At 37.7% G+C, this 20,855-nt stretch overlaps 1 protein-coding gene across 7 annotated transcripts in view; it reads right to left on the reverse strand.

Moving 5' to 3' along the window:
• The window catches only part of MARCHF8 (membrane associated ring-CH-type finger 8), a 129,591-nt gene that overhangs the window by 19,424 nt on the left and 89,312 nt on the right, over positions 1 to 20,855 (reverse strand). For all 7 annotated transcript variants that reach the window (XM_004765871.3, XM_004765874.3, XM_004765873.3 and 4 more), the window contains one exon: positions 3,667 to 3,717. In XM_004765871.3, the coding sequence (XP_004765928.1) occupies positions 3,667 to 3,717 (51 nt within the window). The remainder of the gene's footprint in view (positions 1 to 3,666; positions 3,718 to 20,855) is intronic.

A 20,855-nucleotide genomic window follows, 5' to 3' on the forward strand; every position in this document is an offset into this window, starting at 1 on the left:
AAAAATCAATAAAAACTCAGGGAATGATAGGTGTTTTCTTGAAAATAAAATTGGAAAAGGTACCTAGGGGACCACTTAAGTGATTAGGATGGGCCACTAGGAGGAAGTGACCAATTTCATGAAAACTTGCACTTGTAACAGAGCCTCAATAAGTGATACCCACTTAACATCATTACCATTAATATAAAATAAAGTACTTGGTGTAGACTTTGCAGTCAAAACTGTTTGAAAGTCCCAATATTCTTCCTTAAATTAATTAGTTCTCTAAGAGGATCACACCTGGATGCCCATTTTAAAGCCAGAGGAGCCATCTATCAGCCTCTCACACAGCCCATCTAATCTGCCTGTTTCCTTCTTTGAAAGGGGTGCATGGTTTCTGAGGCTTTAGCAAAACATGGGGAGCCTCCAACAAACACTGAATGAGACACCCCATCACTCTGTAACAAGATCTAGCTGGAACACTAGGAGAGAGATGGAAGGTTTATTTTCACCTGTGCTCAACCTCTAACTTCAGGTACCTTCAGTTACCAGTAAGCGGTACACCACGGCAGCATCATGCACACAGCAGATGACTGACTAACACAGACACCAGCCAGCACTGAACTTGGCCAGAGGCTGAGTCAGCGAGAGACAATGGAGATTTCAGGTTGCATAAGCCATGTCTGTGTTCTAACCTTTTTTTCTATCTTCTGTATCAAGGGTATGAGGCATCGCCCTAAGTATGTCTGCTATATTGAAAATAGAGTTTTATGTGGCCTAAAGTGGCCTCAGACAACAGGCTCATTTTATAAATATTGCAAGAAAGAACTGCATTCTCAAAAACAAAGTTCTCTTTCACAGCAGTCCTGCCCACCTCCCAGCCCCATGTAACTGGTTCGTCGTGTCTAACGACTCCACATTATACAACTTTCTTATTTCAGAGGGGTACATTTTGCAATGAAATTTCATGCTGATAGTTCACTGGGAAGTAATGTGTGCACAACACACCACTCCTGAGATTTCCCTCTGACGCCAGTTCAGTGTGCAGGAACTCCTGCTTTGAAAATGGAAGGGGCCCACAGCTTCTTGGCCCTACTCTGTGGCAGAAAGCTGTTACCCCGTTTCTAAAACAAAGTGTGGAGCTAAAATTGCTTTTTAAGAAAACCCCAATCCTGCCCATAGGAAAGTGCTACGTCGTGCCCATGTTTGTTTCCCTCATCATTTTATGCCTGTACCCAGCTTAGTGCCTGGCACAAAGAACACATAATAAAAATGTATGCAAGAAGGAAGAAAGAAAAGGCCAGAGTTTTTATTAGATTTAATTTCCACCCCAGTTGGTATTTATTTTAAAGTACGTAGCCCTGCCTTTGATCAGTAATAAAATAGTAACAGCTATCATCAAGGACCAGCATGCCCCAATCCACCTAAGATCACCAGGGTTCAACAAAGGTTGACTACAGTGAGTTCACTGATTCACTGCAATGAGGGAGCTGCCCTAGGTTCCTTGCAAACATTATCCCCAAGACTCACAGCAACACTGAAAGTTGTATTATTTCCTGATTTTACTCATCAGGAAATTAAAATTCAAGGAAGTATCTTTCCTCACAGTCTCATGGCTAGTAAACTCCTGTCCATCAAACTCACAGAGTTTGGGTGAAAACTATCACAGAGCAACTCAGAATATCACAACCCAGTCTGCACCAAGCTCATAAGATGTTCCTACAGACCATGTAAACCAGTGGTTTACAATGTTTTGTTTTGGTTTTTTAACTGCAGGAGGAAACTTCCCTCCAAATAAAATCTTACTAAAACCATAAATAGACATATATTTGAGGCACAGGATGTTGCCGTCTTTTAGAACTGCCCTAGGCATTGGGACAAGGCAATGAGTGCTAATATATACTTTTCAAATGTTTAATTCAACGTAACCAGACAGGCCATCTGGATCTACATCTTCTCACTCTTCTCGATTCTCAAATGTTGGACAGCTCCTTCAAAGGGGGTAGGACAAAACTGGGCATTTAATGCAGACATCAAAGACCTACCACTGCATAGTTCCATTAACTCCCAAGGTCCCAGGTGAACAAACAGCAAAAGAAAAGAAATGGAGGTTGGAAGAAGAGGGATTATTTGTTGAAAGGTATTTATTTGAGATGGCCAAGGCCTATGCCTTGAAACATTGTTCTGGGGGTAGGGGGAGGAGGAGAGGTCAAGTCAGGAATGTACCAAGGAGCACTCTAAAAGACCTTTGGTATCATACTGAGCACAATCGACTTTTCTTTTTTTCTTTTTTTTTTTTTTTAGCATTTCTTTTTTTTTTTTTACTTTTAATTTTTTATTTTTTATAAACATATATTTTTATCCCTAGGGGTACAGGTCTGTGAATCACCAGGTTTACACACTTCACAGCACTCACCAAAGCACATACCCTCCCCAATGTCCATAATCCCACCCCCTTCGACTTTTCTTTTTACACAAAACTAAGCGGATGGATGATATGGTGAGATCTGAAATATGTCTAAGAACAGACTGATCGTCTCAAAGGATTTGCTAGATTCTACTTCTCAGTTAAAAAAAAAAATAGGGTGCCACAATCAAAGTATCTGTATAGTTTTTAAATTAAAATGGCATATAACATGGATATTTATTTCTGAGTATTCAGGAGGTCCGAGACAGCAGGTCAGGTTTCATCACACTGTTCAGACCTTCCTGTCAGGATCTGTGTCGGTGTCTGGCTGACTGACACAAACATGAGGAGAAGGCCCATCTCTGCAAGGAACCTACACAGACACACTGCATGGATGACACTGGCCGGAGCCCGTGTCTGGGCTGGGAACTGAGCAGTGCCTACAAACAAGTTTGCCTGCTGGCTCCTGGGTCACCCGTAGCAGCTAATATGCTCCTGACAGGCTAGTCAAGTGACTACACCACAGGTGTGTCAGGTGCTTTCGGATGGCCAAGTTTCCTAGCCACTTCAGCGGCAGGCAGCTCTGTGATCCAGTTCTGGCGGGTGAAATGTAAGCAGAAGTCAGGCAGCTGGGTGGGGCGTCTGGGAAAGCTTCTGGCCTTCCTGCTGAAAAGGGTTGCTCTCAGCTGACAAACCCCTCCACCCTTCATCATTCTTCTTAGTCCAACCAAGGCCACGGCCATGATACCTGGAGTTCCAACTCCCATCTTGAGATAATGAGGTATTAAAGCAGGAGGATGACAGTGTGCTAAGGAAAGTGGCAGAGAGAGGACAGAAAATGCCCGGGTCCCTGACAACACCTGGGAGCAACTGCATCAGCCTTGACCCACCTACCTCCAAACACACTTCGTCATCAGGACCACATAAACCCATAATTACTGAGGGCACCCGAGTTGGCTTTTTGTTACTGTCAGTCAAATGCACTCCTGAGGGGACAGATTCTCTGGTGACTCCCTGACATCTTTTTTAACCTGAGAGTAAATGACTTCCACTGGAAGAAATACAGGGTTTTCTCCTATTAGTCACTAACTTCAACACACATTTGGAACTGCCTCGCTAGAAAAAAGTAACAGCCATATACCTCACTGTATGGTCCTAAAGAAGATTAAAGAAATGTGTTGATAACTTCGCATACTGAAAAGTAAAGAGTACAAACACCTGCAAGATAGAAGAAACCAAACCCCAAACTACAAAAATAACATATTTCATTGGCACTCTACCTTAGAAATGTTACTTGAATGACTCATGGAATGTCCCAAAGTCTTCTCATTCTGCAAGAAAATGAAACAGGTGTTAAGCATCAAGAAAATGAAACAGGTAATTAAAATGTGCAGAAAATAAGTAATTTACTCCTAACAATCCTCCTGACAATCATTTCCTCAACTAAATGTGCTAAGCACAAACTATTATGTACTAGCAAAAATGAATGAAACAGGAGTCCTTGCCTTAAAGGAACTTAAGAACAGGAATTTAGAATTAACTAAAAATAAAAGAGAAGTGTCTTAAGACACATTCAAATGGAGGTTCAGAGGCAAGAAACTGCAGGTTGTTTTATCTGATGTTGCCAATACTGTGAGGAGCCACTGTAGGATCAGGAAGAAAGTGGGATAACTGACCCCACCCAGGTCATTTGGCTGTCCAAGTGGTGGGTACTCAACAGGGACATCGCACACCTCACATCTGTTCCCTTAAGCCTGTTTCTCCTCCTGGATTAGAAAAATCTGAGAGTCATGCTAGAATCCTCCACCTTTAGTAACAAAGTCTTGTATCAAAATCTTCCTGTTTAAGGTGTTGGCAAGGACGCAGAGAAAGGGGAATCCTCCTACACTGTTGGTGGGAGGCAAGCTGGTGCAGCCACTCTGGAAAACAGCATGGAGGTGTCTCCAGAAGTTGAAAATAGAGCTACCCTATTATCCAGCTATTGCACTACTGGGTATTTACCCTAAAGATACAAATGTAGTGATCCAAAGGGGCACATGCACCCAAATGTTTATAGCAGCAATGTTCACAATAGCCAAACTATGGAAAGAGCCTAGATGTTCATCGACAGATGAATGAAAAAAGAAGATGTGATACACACACACACACACACACACAACACACAAATATTATTCAGCCATCAAAAAAAAAATCTTGCCATTTGCAACAACGTGAATGGAACTAGATGCTATTATGCTAAGCGAAATAAGTTTATCAGAGAAAGACAATTACCATATGATCTCACTGATGTGAGGAATTTGAGAAACAAGACAGAGGATCATAGGTGAAGGGAGGAAAAATGATACAAGATGAACTCAGAGAGGGAGACAAACTGTAAGAGACTCATAATCTCAGGAAACAAACAGGATTGCTGGGGGGTGGGAGGGAGTGATAGAGTGGCTGGGTTATGGACACTGGGGAAGGTATGCACTATGGTGAGTGCTGTGAATTGTGTAAGACTGATGATTCACAGACCTGTACCCCTGAAGCAAATAATACATTATATGTTAATAAGTTTAAAAAAAGAAAGAAAGAAAAACTGCACAATCAAAAAAAAAAAATCTTCCTGTTTAATGTCTCTCAATCTTGAATCTCTACCCCCTACCCCCACCCACAAGCTCGATCAGACTTTAGTGAGCAAGCAAGCAACACAACACCCCCAGAAGAGGCTGGAGCCACTTAAACCAAACACCACCCCCCAGGGCTGGCAAGGGCATCTTTAGTAGGGAAGGTCTGACTTGTGAGCCACCAGTGTAGTGGGCCTCTCCGGCCGAGGACCAACACAGGCCCCCTGCAGGTACCAAGGCTACTGATCATACCATGCTCAAAGCGTTGGCTTCAGTTCTGGTGGAAAGAGGACCAAGCATTTTCTTTTTTCATTAGAATCAAGCTTACAGTTTTTTGTTTGTTTTTTGTTTCCTTTCCTCATTTTTTGGATCAGACTTTATTTTTTCTTTGTTTTTCTTTGGAATCAGACTTATAGTTTTTTTGTCTGTCTGCTGGCATTTTTGTTTGTTTTCCTTTTGTCTTGGATCAGGCTTTCTCTTTTTTCTTTTCCAGGCTTATTTTAACAAAGAAATCAAAGCACGCTTAGTTAAAGGTCCAAATTCTCCCCACTGAAAGCAAGCCTCCTTGCTTTCAGTCCTCTGCAGAGGACTGACCTGTGGGAAAGAGTAGCCAAAACACCACAGTGGAGTGCACACAGCATACACCAGAAACTTCCTGAAGCACCAGGCCATGGACAGTGTATGACCCGCTTCTTAATATAGCATTACTCTCAGAAGCAGAAAACAGAACAAGATTTTATAACATGCAGAAGAAATCTGGACAAAATGACAAAACAGAAATTTTCCCCAAAAGAAAGATCAAGAAGAAATCACAGCCAGGGATTTGTTCAAAACAGATACCTAAGCAGTATGTCTGAACAAGAATTTAGAACAACAGTCATGACTACTAGCTGGGCTTGAAAAAAGCACTGAAGATACCAGAGAAACCCTGATTCTGCAGAGATAAAAGACCTAAAAACTAGTTAGGCCGAAATAAAAAATGCTGTAACTGAGATGCAAAACCAACTGGATGTAATCACAATAAGGAAGAAGCAGAGGAATAAATAGGTGATATAGAAGATAAAATTATGGAAAACAATGAAACTGAAAAGAAGAGGGGAGAAAACAATTAGGTCACAAATAAGACTCAGGGAACTCAGTGATTCCATAAAGCACAACAATATCCTTATCATAGGTGTCCTAGAAGAGGAATGAGAAAACAGGGCAGCAGGTTTATTTGAACAAATTATAGTGGAGAACTTCCCTAATATGGGGAAGGAAACAAGGATTCAAATCTAAAAGGCAGCGAGAACTCCTCTCAAATTCAACGAAAACAGTTCAACAACCAAGACAGATCAGAGTGAAACTTGCAAAATAACAAAAGTAAAGAGAAATTTGAAAGCAGCTTGGAACAAAAAGTCCTTAATCAAAAAGGGCAGATATATAAGGTTAGCAGCATATCTGTCCACAGAAGTTTGACAGCCCAGAAGAAAGTGGCATGATATATTCAACATATTAAATGGGAAAAATACACAACCAAGAATACTTTAGCCAGCAACCCTGTCTTTCAGACTAGAAGGAGAGATAAAGAGTTTTCAAAACAAGCAAAAACTGAAGGAGTTCATGAACACTAAACCAGCTCTGCAAGAAATATTAAAAGAGACCCTCTGAGCAGGAAAGACAGACCAAAAGTAACATAGAAAGGAATGGAGACACTCTACAGAAACAGTGACTTTACAGATTATACATTAGCACTAAATTCATATCTATCAATAAATACATTGAATGTCAATGAACTAAATATGCCAATCAAAAGACACATGGTAACCAAATGGATAAAAATAATAAGACCCATGGATATGCTGCTTACAAGTGACTCTTTCTAGACCCAAAGACACCTACAGATTGAAAGTAGGGGGGTGAAGAACCATTTATCATGCTAATCTCCAATCTCATTTATAGTTCTACTATCAATGCCTTAGATTTAGGTTCTCTTCATTTTTCACTTGAAATTCTTGAATAACTTCCTATCTTATCATCTTTCTACTTTGAAAGTGACCTCCCTGATACATAATTGCTATGGACTGCATTGTGTCCTCCCAAATTTGTATGTTAAGTTCTAGCCCCTAGTATTCAGAATGTGACGATATTTGGAGACAGGGTCTATAAAAAGGTCATTATGTTTAAATGAAGTCGTTGGGGTGGGACTTGACCCAATATGAATAGTGTTCTTATAAGAAGATGAACTTAAGACATAGGCACACACAGAGGGAATAATATCATGTGAAGACACAGGAAGAAGTCAAGGGAAGCTATCTAGGAGCCAAAGAAAGAGTCCTCAAATGAAACCAAACCTGCTGACATCTTAATCTTAGAATTCTAGCCTCTAGAACTGTGAGAAAATTATTTCCTGTTGCCTAAGTACCCATTGCCTCATTATTTTGTGATGGCAGCACCAGCAAATAATACAAGAATCTTCCACACTATAACTTTCTTAAAAAAAAAAAATGAATGTTCAAACTTGTAAATCTGATTTTCTAAAAATAAGAAAGTAACTCTCCCTGAATCTAATATTCTTACTCTAAACCCAAATGAGTAAAAAAACAAAAACAGAAACTATTACCTATGGAAAAATCATGTATTTTTAAGATTGTCATATTCTCTTTTCATTTCACATGCTTTGCAATAATCATGGGGAAGACCAGAGAAGGTTGAGATGTAATTAGCAGGTAAAATTCCTTTGGTCAAAAGTACAAAGGAGCTACTGGATCATTTTAAAACTGCTTGGAGAAGAGTTGATTCCATTCCACCAAGCTTCTCCTTAAAGAGAACCAGCAATCAAGAAAATTTTAACTTTCCCCTTCCCCAAAACCCACTAAATGACATACTGCCTTGACTTTGGTACAGTTGGCTTTTGAATACTCAACACTCCTAAAATGTTAGTAAAGAAACATTTCAAGAGCTCCCAAGTGGCCTGCCAGCTGGCACTTGTTTCAACAATATTGTCTTTACAGCAATGTGTCTGTACAATTCTTTTGAGTATTTTCATTATATTCTCTTATTTTATAAATCTGAGTGAAAACAGAAGTTCAAATCTCTTTTAAGTATAATACAATATACACACTGCTATTAAATGTTTTTCCATCATTGGAATGTTTCTTAGTTTTAAGCTAGTCAATTAGCTTTAGGAAAAGAACAAAATTATAAAGTATGCTCTAAGTATTAACAATGTCAGCAAAGACTATTTCTAAAAGACAAGAAGAATCAAATTTCATTCATTCATCTTATTCATGCATTCACTCATTGGGAGTAGAGAGTCTCTCTGTCCAAAGCACAGGTAAATCTGTAACCAGTCAAGTGTCGTTCATGAGTCAAGAATGTACTATGGACAAACACAGGGCACTGCTGTGAATCCAAGCTTTAAGGTTCATTTACCAGCAATTTACTACTAAATTTTAAGTTAGCTTACTAAATTAAAAAGCAAAGGTTCCATATGCCCTGGAATATCTGTACAGAAAATCATTATAACCACTATGACATTTACCCACTACCTTAAAGGAAACAGCCAGTTTAACACCACCTGGAAATGTACAAATAAGTTCTGAGGTACAAAAGAAGCAGTAATTTCTATCCTTGACTTTTTTTTGACATTTATTATTCCACAGAGAAGGGTTACTGGGGTGGGGAGAGGTCTAGGTGTTAAGCTAGGTAACATTATAAAACCAGACTGAGATGCTCTTTACCTTATGAACTTGAGAAATAAATTTAATGATGCCTGTATCCTGTTTTCCTTCTTAGAATAAGTCAGTATTTTACTTTGGTAAAAATCAAACAAATTATCTAGCCCCAGAACATACAGATGCTTTAAAGCCTGAAACCTGTCAACATTTAGAATTGTTTCTTCCACTTGGCAGGAAATTAATAATTCAGTTCCAAAAGACCATTTTTTTCCCCTCCAATACTAGTACATTTATTTGGACTTACTGAAAAAAATCTAAGAAGTTCAGAACCATAACCAGACCTATTTTTCAGGAAGCAAATCCCAGGATTCATTCAAACCAGTGACTCACTCATTCCATACGTATTTACTATTTGACTAACACATGCAAGCAAACGTATTAGGCACAAAACATGGGCAAAAATAAATCTCACTTCTCAGCTTGTTCTAATGACGATGTTAACCACAGAACTTCTTTGAAATAGTGTTTCAATGAGAAATATATAACCAGGGAATCAAATAAATAAAAAAAATTTTTTAAACATTAAAAAAGCACAAACGTGAATTATATCAGGATACAGTGGGTGACACCATTCTTTCCTACAGTAAAACTCGCATGTTTCGGAATGAAAAGGACAGGTTACCAAAGATCAAGGTCGAGAACTGGAATTAGGCATTCTGAAGAGAAAAAGAGTTCCATTCCAGTTCAAGCCAAAATTAAGTTCCAATGCCCAAGTGATACAAACCTTAGCAAATCATTTTCATAAATCTTTAATATACTTAGTCACTGCTTACTGAGTCCACCATCTTATTATCCTGGGTGAGATAAAAGCCTCACTGCTGGTAGCAAAAGCTGTTACTTTCTCTTATTGGAGAAGGTACCAGGAGATGCCCACTCTGATAGCACAAACTCCCCTCGCTTGCTCTCACCTCCATGTGTCTTTGGTGGGCTTCTGTCTACATTTTTAAAAAGAGGAGCTCCTCAGAACACAGTTCCATGCCCTCTTCTCATTTGTTGTCTCCCTCAGACCAGTGCTTCTGAAACTTTGTGCATTTCAATCATTTAAGGACCTTCATAAAATGTAGACTATGATTTGTTAGGTCTGAGGTGGGTTGAGATTCTGCATTTCTGTTAAGCACCTAGGTGACTCCCGTGCTGCTGGTCCCCAGACTATACTTTAAGATGCAAGTTTCATTCCAAATCCTGGGCGAGAATAATCCATAAAGGCTATGATTCATTTTTCCAATTGAGGTATAACTGAATATGACTCATATTTTAAATAGCAAGTCATGACTACTGTAAAAGTAAATTTCTGCATAAAAGATGGTAGTGAGCTCACAACCGAGTTAATACAAATAAATCAATCAGGAAACAGACTGATACATACACTGGGAAAGACTGAGTCTGAGGGTGTGAGAAAGAAAAGTCTTATTAATGTTAAGAAGTTACCAAATCACAAAGATAAAGAGAAGCTCTGTTGAAGAATAAGGGACATTTCACAATTTACTCAGTCCAGTCAGTGGTGTTTTGCAAGTCCATGTGTGGCTCCAACAGAATGTACCTTGAGGGTAGAACTGAGATGCAGAGCGCACAGAGACCAAACACGCCCTGGGAAGTAGAAGCCAAGAATTAAAGAGAAGACAATGAGGTGAGATGCCCAAGCAAGTTTTGAGGATTTTGTATAAAGGAGTCAAACAATAAAACTTCACGTGGGAGTCTCCCTGAAACTCTGACCAGGAACAGTCTTTTTTTTTTTTTAAAGGTTTTATTTATTTATTTGACAGAGGTGGTGTGGGGAAGCAGGCCCCCTCCTGAGCAGAGACCCCGATGGGGGCTTGATCCCAGGACCCTGGGATCATGACCTGAGCCGAAGGCAGAGGCTTTAACCCACTGAGCCACCCAGGCGCCCCAGGAACAGTCATTTAAACACACACACATACACACACAAACACACACACACACCCCAAAAACCAAAAAATAAGCAAACAAGCAAAAAACCAAACCAAACAAACAAACAAAAATCTGTGTACCAGATATGCTATCTACCCAATCTCCATCCCTACATACAACAAATTTGTTCTGAGCAGCAATGGGCCCAAGTAAAAGTTCTCACTTTCTCACTCTATTTTGCAATTGTAAGTAAATATGTAAGAAAGTTCTCGCCAAACACATTAAACTTGAAGTTTTCTGGAAGAACATTCTGCTACAGCCACTGCTCCTTTCTCCAGCATTTCTTCTTTCCTGAGTCACCCTGGAATATAGATGTCATGCCAGGAGGTACAGCAGTCACCTTGAAACCATGAGGAAAAAAAATATACACAGAGGTCTCCAACTTTTTGTTTCAGGACACCTTTACAAGTATATTACTGAGGACTCCTCAAACCTCCTATTTACGTGGATTATATATAATTGATATTTGCCATATTAGAAATTAAAACAATTTTTAAAATATGAATCTCTTAATTCAATTAGAATAAACCCAGTTAATATAAATAACATTTCTATGAAAAACAATGATTTTTCTGAAAAAAATTAAGTGAGCAGAGTAACATAGTTTTATATTTTTGTAAATCTTGTTATTGTTTAGTTAACAGAACATCGCTGAATTCTCATATCTGTTTGTACATTCAATCTCCTCTGTTGTTCTGACTGAAATAAATGAAGAAAATTTGGCCTTCTACAGTTATGTATTTATAAACGGAGTGTGTATTTAACAGCCATTTGAGATAACTGGATATTCTTTTTACTACACAAAAACTCAACAAGTAATTAGGGGTGATGTACACTCTGAAATGGTATTAATAAATTTTTAATACTCCATTAAAATCAACTGGTCCATCTTCTACTTTGAATTGATCTCTTCTTAATCATGTATGACTTTATAATATCACACTAAATTGGTCATTTAGAAATTACTGGTTCACTGGGTTATGCAAATCGTCCAAGACTGACACATTTCATAATGCAAAATGAAAAAAATCACACTTGTTAATATGACCATAATTATAGGAAAGCTATCAAAAGAAAAAAGAAAAAGAAAAGTTATCAAGCTCACAGTGGTGGATAAAAGTTTTCCAAAATCCTAATTTTTGCTTAGAGACTTCAAAAATTTTTTTGGCAACAAAAACTGCTACTTTAAAGATTGGCTCATTCATTCAATTTAGAGAAAATGTCTACCAAATATTCAAGTCAGAATAAGCTAGAGTTTGACTGCCAGTAATTCTTTCAAGTAAAAATTGTACTCCGGGGCACCTGGGTGGCTCAGCGGGTTAAAGCCTCTGCCTTCGGCTCAGGTCATGATCCCAGGGTCTTGGGATCGAGCCCCGCATTGGGCTCTCTGCTCAGTGGGGAGCCTGCTTCCTCCTCTCTCTGTCTCTGCCTGCCTCTCTGTCTACTTGTCCGTCAAATAAATAAATAAAATCTTTTAAAGAAAGAATTGTATTCCACTAAAACTGACTAGTTAACTTAGCAACTCAATCACAGGCATGCTTTACTCTGAGTCAAACAATGCACTTTGGTATTCAGTGGAAATGATTTATATCAGATATGCAAAAATGGAATAAAACATATAATCTAAATGGAGAATAGTCAAGAGTGGCAATAGTTAAGAGTGGCATACATATTAAAATGAGCAGAAAATGAATCAAAGTATTATTATAATTGTCTTCAAAATGTTCCCAAAGTTAAAGAGACATTAAGATACAAGAAATATATCAAACTTCTAAAGATAAACACTAAAAGAGATAAAGAGATACACTCATCAACACCACACATAAAACAAAAAGAAATTCTTAAAAGGGTTCAAGTAGCCTACATGATGGTAAGAAATAGAGAAGGAAGAAAGAGAGATGGGGAGAGAGAGAAGAGAACAAACAGAAAATAAAAAGTAAAATGGCACCCTTACTTCCTAAGATGTCAGAAACTATCCTAAGGGCATGTGGCAAATAGAGAAAAATTTATTCAAGAAAGCTGAGTACACTTTGGTATGAACAGTAGGAATCTGTGGTATTTGAAGCATAACCCAGTCCATCTTCAGGCTAGAAGCTCCACTCTGGAAGGGTGCAGCCAAGAAAAAATACCGACCTTTCCACCCAGCTCCCAAAGAACAGAAAAGCATCTCGAGAGGGGCAGACTCCAAGCATGACACATTCTACTCTACCAACTCTATGTTCCGGAAGTCATGTTCCAAGCAAAAGTGATTTAGAAGTAGGTCTGGGCTCCTTTCCACACAGTGGCCACTACCAGAGAAGAAGCTTCTACTTTGCATGTCGAACTGGGTATAATGCAGCCCAGGACTGATAGGTGGTAGTTGCAAGTACTGATAGGTGGAAGCTGCACACCAAGAAAGGCAAGCCAAGAGAGACACAGGCTACTGTCCTACATAAAGCAGGTTTGTCACTCCAAAAGATGTGGTCTACAAGCTTAGACTTCGAAAAGGTGGAAAGGCAGGCCAAAATAACAGAGAGCTCATAAGCTATCTCCAAGGAAACAAACATTAACTGGAATAGAAAAAGTAGAAATTCCAGCCTAATGCTACTGGCAAAAATGATGGCATTTTAGGTGGCTGCTAGCTCTAAGAGAGCAACAAGAAAAACCATAAAAGTATACCACAGAAAACCAGGGATAGAGACAACTAAGAAGGTACTCCAGGAAGAAACCTCAAATACTGCTGTCAAAAACAGCTGTAGCAAAAGAATCTGCATTTACATAGATCGGACATGAAGAATGCCCCCAGGGCATTGTCCAAAATAGCAGTGCCATCAGCCAGCAGTTAACGGAACTAAAAATTGAGTGTGAAATCAACAGAGACAAGAAAACATAAGAGGTCAGGGAGACAATCAGTCAAAAACCACTGCTCCCAACAGTCATGCCAACTTGAGAAAGCACACACCCAAGGCTTACCCCTCTGAGAAGCAAAATCAAAGACTACATATTGTGAGGAAAACAGATTTTGCTGTAAAAACCAGCCAAGTTACTAAACAAAGAACAACCCACAGGAGGTGGAGGGAGGTAAAAGAATTTTAATTCAAAGATGCTAAAAAGTATTATCTAAAATATACAGCATTGAGTACAGAAATTACAAGATATGCAGAGAAAGAGGAAAGCATGACCCAAATGGGAAAAAAGGGAAGTAACAGAAAAGGCCCTACAGAGAGCCCACAAACTGTCTTTAGTATACAAAGGCTTCAAAGTAACTATGATAAATATGTTCATAGAACTAAATGAAACCATACTTAGAGACAAAGGAAGATATGGTGCCAGTATCTTATCCAACTGATGAAAGCAATAAAGGAATAGAAATGATAAAAAGTGAACATGGAAAATGCAGAACTGAAAAGTACAATAACTGAAATGAAAAGTTCATCACAGTCATTCAACAGCAGATCTGACCTGGCAGAGGAAAGAATCTGTAAACATGAAGATGAATCCTCAGATTATGCAATCTGAAGAATAGAGATCAAAAAGAATAAAGAAAACTAAATTCAGCCTTAGAGAAACAGGGAACATGATTAAGTACACCAATATATCCATAATGTACAAGGGAGAAAGAAGAGAGAGGAGGAGAAAAAAATTCAAAGAAATAATGGCTGCATACTCCTAAAATTTAGTAAAAACATCATTCTCCACACCAAGAAGCTAAATTAAATTGTAGCAGGATAAAAGCAAAGGGACCCACATCCAAACACAACAAATTAACATGCTGAAAGACAAAGAGAAAGCTTTGAAATCAGCAAGGGAAAAATAACTAATTATATACAGCAACCACCCCCCCTCCAATTAATAGCTGATTTCTCATCATTTGAAACCATGGAGGACACAAGACTGGGGGAGGAGGGAGGGTGACACATTTATAGAGAACTGAAAGAAAAAGAATTTTAATCAAGAATATTATTCCAGGGGTGCCTGGGTGGCTCAGTGGGTTAAAGCCTCTGCCTTCAGCTCGGGTCATGATCCCGGGGTCCTGGGATCGAGCCCCGCATCGGGCTCTCTGCTCGGCAGGGAGCCTGCTTCCTCCTCTCTCTCTGCCTGCCTGTCTGCCTACTTGTGATCTCTGTCTGTCAAATAAATAAATAAAATCTTTAAAAAAAAAAAAGAATATTATTCCAGCAAACCTATCTTCAATAATGAAGGTGAAATAAAGATATCAAGAAATTATCAAGAATGACAAAAACCGAGAGAATGCAACAGTAGTAGACACACGTTAAAAGTAATATTAGAGAGAAGTTCTTCAGGCTGAGAACAAGTAACACCAAGCAATAATTAGAAACTATGTGAAAAAAAAAAAAAAAGAATGCCAGAAAAACTAATTACATGAAAATAAAAGACAGTATACACATATATATTTCTTGTCCTTTTATCTCTTAAGTGATTGTAAAAGGAATTATACAAAAACATGTATATATTGTATTTTTGGACCTATAACAAAAAGAAATGTTAACATACTTGATAATAACAAACAAAAGAGATGAGTGGGTACAAAACTGTATTGGCAAAGGAAGCATTACCAGATGGCAACACAAATCCACAGGAATAAATAAGAATGAGAAATGTTAAATAATTTTGAAAGAACAAACTCTGTAAATGCTCTTTTTTTACTTATTTAAATGACAAATTAATAACTGCAACAATGTATTATTAGGTTTGGAACATACATAGTGTAATGTATAACAATAAGCAAGAAAGGGAAAGAAGAAATAGAGGTATACAGGAAGCATGATTTTATATCTTATGGAATTTAATTAATATGATGAAGTTAGAGTGTGTTAAAAGAATGTATACATTAAACCCTGGAGCCGACACGATGTTGATAACTTTAATCACTTAATGCAACACAAAGTAGTAAAGGAGAAATAGAGAAAAAAGACGTAAGATATATAAAAAACAAAAAGTGAAATGACTAACAAATCAACCATATTAATAGCAATAAGTATTAACAATCCAATCAAAATGAGTTTATCAAAGTAGACAAAAATGCAAAATGCAAGGGCACACGGTCTAGAGAAAACACACTTTACACTGAAAATTACGAATAGGATTAAAATTAAAAGAAGGAAAAAGATAAAATTGCAAAAAACAATAACCATAAGAAAGTTGAAAAGACTATACCAGTATCAGACAAAACAAAATTAAGAAAATTATACTAGAGATAAAGAGGGATGTTCATTATAAGACAGTCAATCCATCATGAAAATGTAACAATTATAAACATATATGTACCTCATAAGAGACCCAAAAATTGCTCATAAGAGAGCAAAAACTGACAGAACTGAGTGAACACCAGATAATTCAACAATATTGGCAGACCTCAATACCATATATTCAACAGTGGACAGAACAACTAGGTAGAATACAACTAACAAAAAAGAACTAAACAGTGCTATAAACCAGATAGACCTAACAGACCTCTACAGGACACTAAACCCAACAACAGAATACACATTCTTCTCAAGTGTACATAAAACATTCTCCATAACAGACTACAAGGTAGACCATAAAACAAGCCTAAATAAATTCAAAAGAATTGAAATAATACAAAGTATGATTTCTCACAACAAAGTTAAATTAGGTATCAAGAACAGAAAAGTAAGAGATTCACAGATACATGGAAATTAAACAATAAAATCAGAAACAACCAATTGGGTCAAAGAATTCACAGGGAAAATTAGAAAATGTGAAATTAATAAAAATGAAAACACAAAATAGCAAACTTCTCCAATGCAGCTAAGACAGTGCTTAGAGAAATAGTTACAGCTGTTAAGTGCTGATAAATATAAAGAATAAGCTCAAATAAATTACTTCCACAATAAGACACTCGAAAGAAAAGAGCAAAGCACACCTAAATTAGATAACAAAGGGAAAGATTACAAGGAGATGTTAATAAGGACTAGAAGATTGATGGAGAAAAAGCAACAAAACAAAAAGTTGGCTCTTTGAAACAAGATTTTTTTTTAAGTCAAAAAATTTATGTAGCTTCACTAAGTAAAAAATGAAATATAACTCAAATTATTAAAATTAAGAATAAAAGAGCATGTCCTACCAACCTTACAGAAATATAAAGGATTATAAAAGAATACTGTGAATAATTTTATATCAAAAAAATAGAAAAGTAAAAGAGGAAATTCCTAGGGCCACCTGGGTGGCTCAGACCATTAAGCATCTGCCTTTGGCTCAGGTCAAGATCTCCAGGTCCAGGGATCGAGTCTCACATCGGGATCCCAGCTCAGCAGGGAGTCTACTTATCTGTGCTCTGTCTCTCTCTCTTTCAAATAAATTAGTAAAATCTTAAAAAAAAAAAAAAAAAGAGGAAATTCCTGCAGAGATAGACACAAACTACCAAAAGTGACTTAAGAAGAAATTAAAAATCTGGGGGTGCCTGGCTGGCTCACCTGGTATAGTGTGTGACTCTTGCTCTTAGGGTCATGAGCTCAAGCCTCACAATGGGCATGGGGCCTAGTTAAAGTCAAGCAGAGAGAGTCAATTATCATATGGTTTCACTTATTTGTGAAGCATAACAAATATCATGGAGGATAAGGGGTGTTAGAGAGGAGAAGGGAGTTGGGGTAAATTGGAAGGGGAGGTGAATCACGAGAGACTATGGACTCTGAAAAACAATCTGAGGGGTTTGAAGTGGCGGCAGGGTGGGAGGTTGGGGTACCAGGTGGTGGGTATTATAGAGGATACGGATTGCATGGAGCACTGGGTGTGGTGAAAAAATAATGAATACTGTTTTTCTGAAAATAAATAAATTAATTTAAAAAAAAAGAAATAAAAGAAATTTTAAAAATCCGAATAAACCAGATTAAATTAGTTTTCTAAAAACTTCCCACAAATAAGGGCACCTGGATGGTTCAGGCAGTTGAGTGGCCAACTCTTGATTTCAGTGAAGGTCATTATCCCGGGGCCCTGGAATCAGGCCCTGCATTGGGCTCTGCACTCTCTCCCTCTCCCCCTCTCCCCTGCTCATTCTCTCTTTCTCTCAAATAAATAAATAAATCTTTTTTTTTTAAAGATCAAAGATATCACAAGAATAGAAAATTGCACACCAATATTCCTTATGAATACAGACTCAAGAATTCTCAACAAAATACTAGCAAACCAAATCCAGCAAAAGATAAAAAGGATATACACTATGACTAGGTAGCATTTATACTAGGAATGCAACACTGAAATAGCTAAATCTCAACATAAGACATATGATCAAAAACTGCGTAAAATACACTATAAACATTTGACAAAATCTAACACCTGTCCTGATAAAAACACTCAACAAAAGGGGAGTGTACCTGATTAAGTGTATCTATAATAAATCCACAGTAGTTAATATCACACTTAATGATCAAAGAATGGTTTTACACTAAGACTAGGAACAGGACAAACTGTTCACTCTTTTTTTTTTTTTAAGAATTTTTTTTTAGGGACGCCTGGGTGGCACAGTTGGTTAAGCAGCTGCCTTCGGCTCAGGTCATGATCCCAGCGTCCTGGGATCGAGTCCCGCATTGGGCTCCTTGCTCGGCAGGGAGCCTGCTTCTCCCTCTGCCTCTGCCTGCCATTCTGTCTGCCTGTGCTTGCTCTCTCCCCCTCTCTCTCTCTGATAAATAAATAAAATCTTAAAAAAAAAAAAAAAGAATTTTTTTAAATTTTTTTTTCAGCATAACAGTATTCATTATTTTTGCACCACACCCAGTGCTCCATGCAATCCGTGCCCTCTATAATACCCACCACCTGGTACCCTGACCTCCCACCCCCCGCCCCTTCAAAACCCTCAGATTGTTTTTCAGAGTCCATAGTCTCTCATGGTTCACCTCCCCTTCCAATTTCCCCCAACTCCCTTCTCCTCTCTAACTCCCCATGTCCTCCATGCTATTTGTTATGCTCCACAAATGAGTGAAGCTGTTCACTCTTTCATCTTCTATTCAACATTGTAGTGAGAACTCTAGGCAGGATAATTTGGAAAGAGAAAGAAAGAAAAAAGACATCCAGCTTGGAAAGGAAGAAGTAAAAGTAACTTTGTCCCCTAATGACATGATCTTGTATACAGAAAATCCTGAGGATGAAAATAATATACAAAAATAACTTGCATTTCTATATATGGTAAATGAACAATCCAAAAACAAAATTTGGAAAACTCTTTTACAATACTGTCAAAAAAGGTAATATATTTAGGAATAACACTAACAGGATAAATGCAAAGTTCATACTCTGAAACTACAAAGTATTTTTGAAAGAAATCAAAGACCTAAATAAATGGAACATTAAGTTATTTGCTGTTGTTGAGTTGTAGGGAGTTCTATATATATTCTGAATATTAACCCCTCATCAGATATACGATTTGCAAATGCTTTCTCCAGTCCAAAGACTGTCTTTTCATTCTGTTGATGCAGTTTTTAATGTTGATATAGTCCAGTGTATTTATTTTTATGTTGCTGCCTGTGCTTCTAGTGTCAATAAATCCTTGCCAATCCAATGTCATGAAGATTTTCCTCCTGTATTTTCTTCTTCCAAGAGTTTTTACATAGTTCATGTTTAGTTAGGACTTTGACATATTTTGAGTTAACTTTTGTATGCAGTGTAAGAAACCCACTTCATTCTTTAGCATGTGGGTATTTAGTTTTTCCCAGCACCATTTGTTGAAAAGACTACCCTTTCCCTACTGATCCTCTTAGCACTCCTAAATCATTTAGCACTCGAAAATTATTTGAGATCTATGTGAGGGTTTATTTCTAGGCTTCCTACTCTATATCACTGGTCTAAATGTCTATCTTTTTTTTAATTAATTAATTTATTTTTTATTTATTTCCAGCATAACAGTATTCATTATTTTTGTACCACACCCAGTGCTCCATGCAATCCATGCCCTCTCTAATATCCACCACCTGGTTCCCCCAACCTCCCACCCCCCGCCTCTTCAAACCTCTCAGACTGTTTTTTAGAGTCCATAGTCTCTCATGGTTGGTTCACCCCCCCTTCCAATTTCCCCCAACTCCCTTCTCCTCTAAATGTCTATCTTTATGCCAATACCATGCTGTTTTGATTACTGTAGCTTCTGAAATCAGGAAGTATGAGGCTTCTAACCCTGTCCTTTTTTCATAATATCATTTTGCTATTTTGGGTCCCCTGAGATTCCATATGAATTTTAGGATGGATGTTTTACTTTGGTTACTGCTGACCTTTTAACAATAGTAAATTTTCCAGGGGCACCTGGGTGGCTCAGTGGGTTAAGCCTGTCTTCAGCTCAGGTCAGGTCCTGGGATCCAGCCCTGCATTGGGCTCTCTGCTCAGCCGGGAGCCTATTTCCCCCTTTCTCTCTGCCTGCCTCTCTGTCTATTTGTGATCTCTAGCTCTCTCTCTCTCTGTCAAATAAATAAATAAAAATCTTTAAAAAATAAAAATTAAAAAAACAGTCTTCTAATACACGAACATAGGATGCCTTTACATTTACCTATATCTGCTTTGATTTCTTTCAGCAGTGTTTTACAATTTTCAGGGTAGGTATCTTTCATCTCCTTGGTTAATCAACAAAAAACTCCTAAAATAAGTAAGTTCAGCAAAGTAAAAGGCACAAAATAAACACAAAAAACTTAACTGCATTTGTCTATATATCAATCAACGAAAGGACATGAAAATTATTATTTACAGTGCAAATCTAACAAGACTCGAATGCTAAAACTAAAACACTGATGAAAGAAATACAGAAGATCTAAATGAACAGAGATATACTGTGTTTATGGATTAGAAGACTCAATATAGGAAAGTTGTCAACTCTTCCCCAAACTGATATACAGTTTTAATTCAATTTCTATCAAAACCCCAGCAACTACTTTGTAGATACAGAGAAACTATTCTAAAATTTATATGGAGAGGTAATAGAATTAGAATACCTAAAACAACTGCATAAAAGAAGATTAAGGTGGGAATAAGAAGTTTATATGATTTCAAGACCTATGAAATAGCTACAGTAAGTAAAACTGTGTGGTGTTGGCAGAGGAAACAGACACACTGATCAATGGAACAAGACTGAGAATTCAGAAACAGATCCACACAATGGGCCAAACTGACTTTGGAGAAAGAATTTTCAGGAAATGGTGCTGGCGTCATCAGACAATAAGCAACAAAACAAGACAAAAACCTGTAAAACTTCTAGAAAAAAACAAAAACAAATCTTTA

The sequence above is a fragment of the Mustela putorius genome, unplaced genomic scaffold (genome assembly GCF_011764305.1).
Source record: "Mustela putorius furo isolate JIRA1106 unplaced genomic scaffold, ASM1176430v1.1 tig00003909_pilon_pilon_pilon, whole genome shotgun sequence".
In the NCBI taxonomy this organism is placed as follows: Eukaryota; Metazoa; Chordata; class Mammalia; order Carnivora; family Mustelidae; genus Mustela; species Mustela putorius.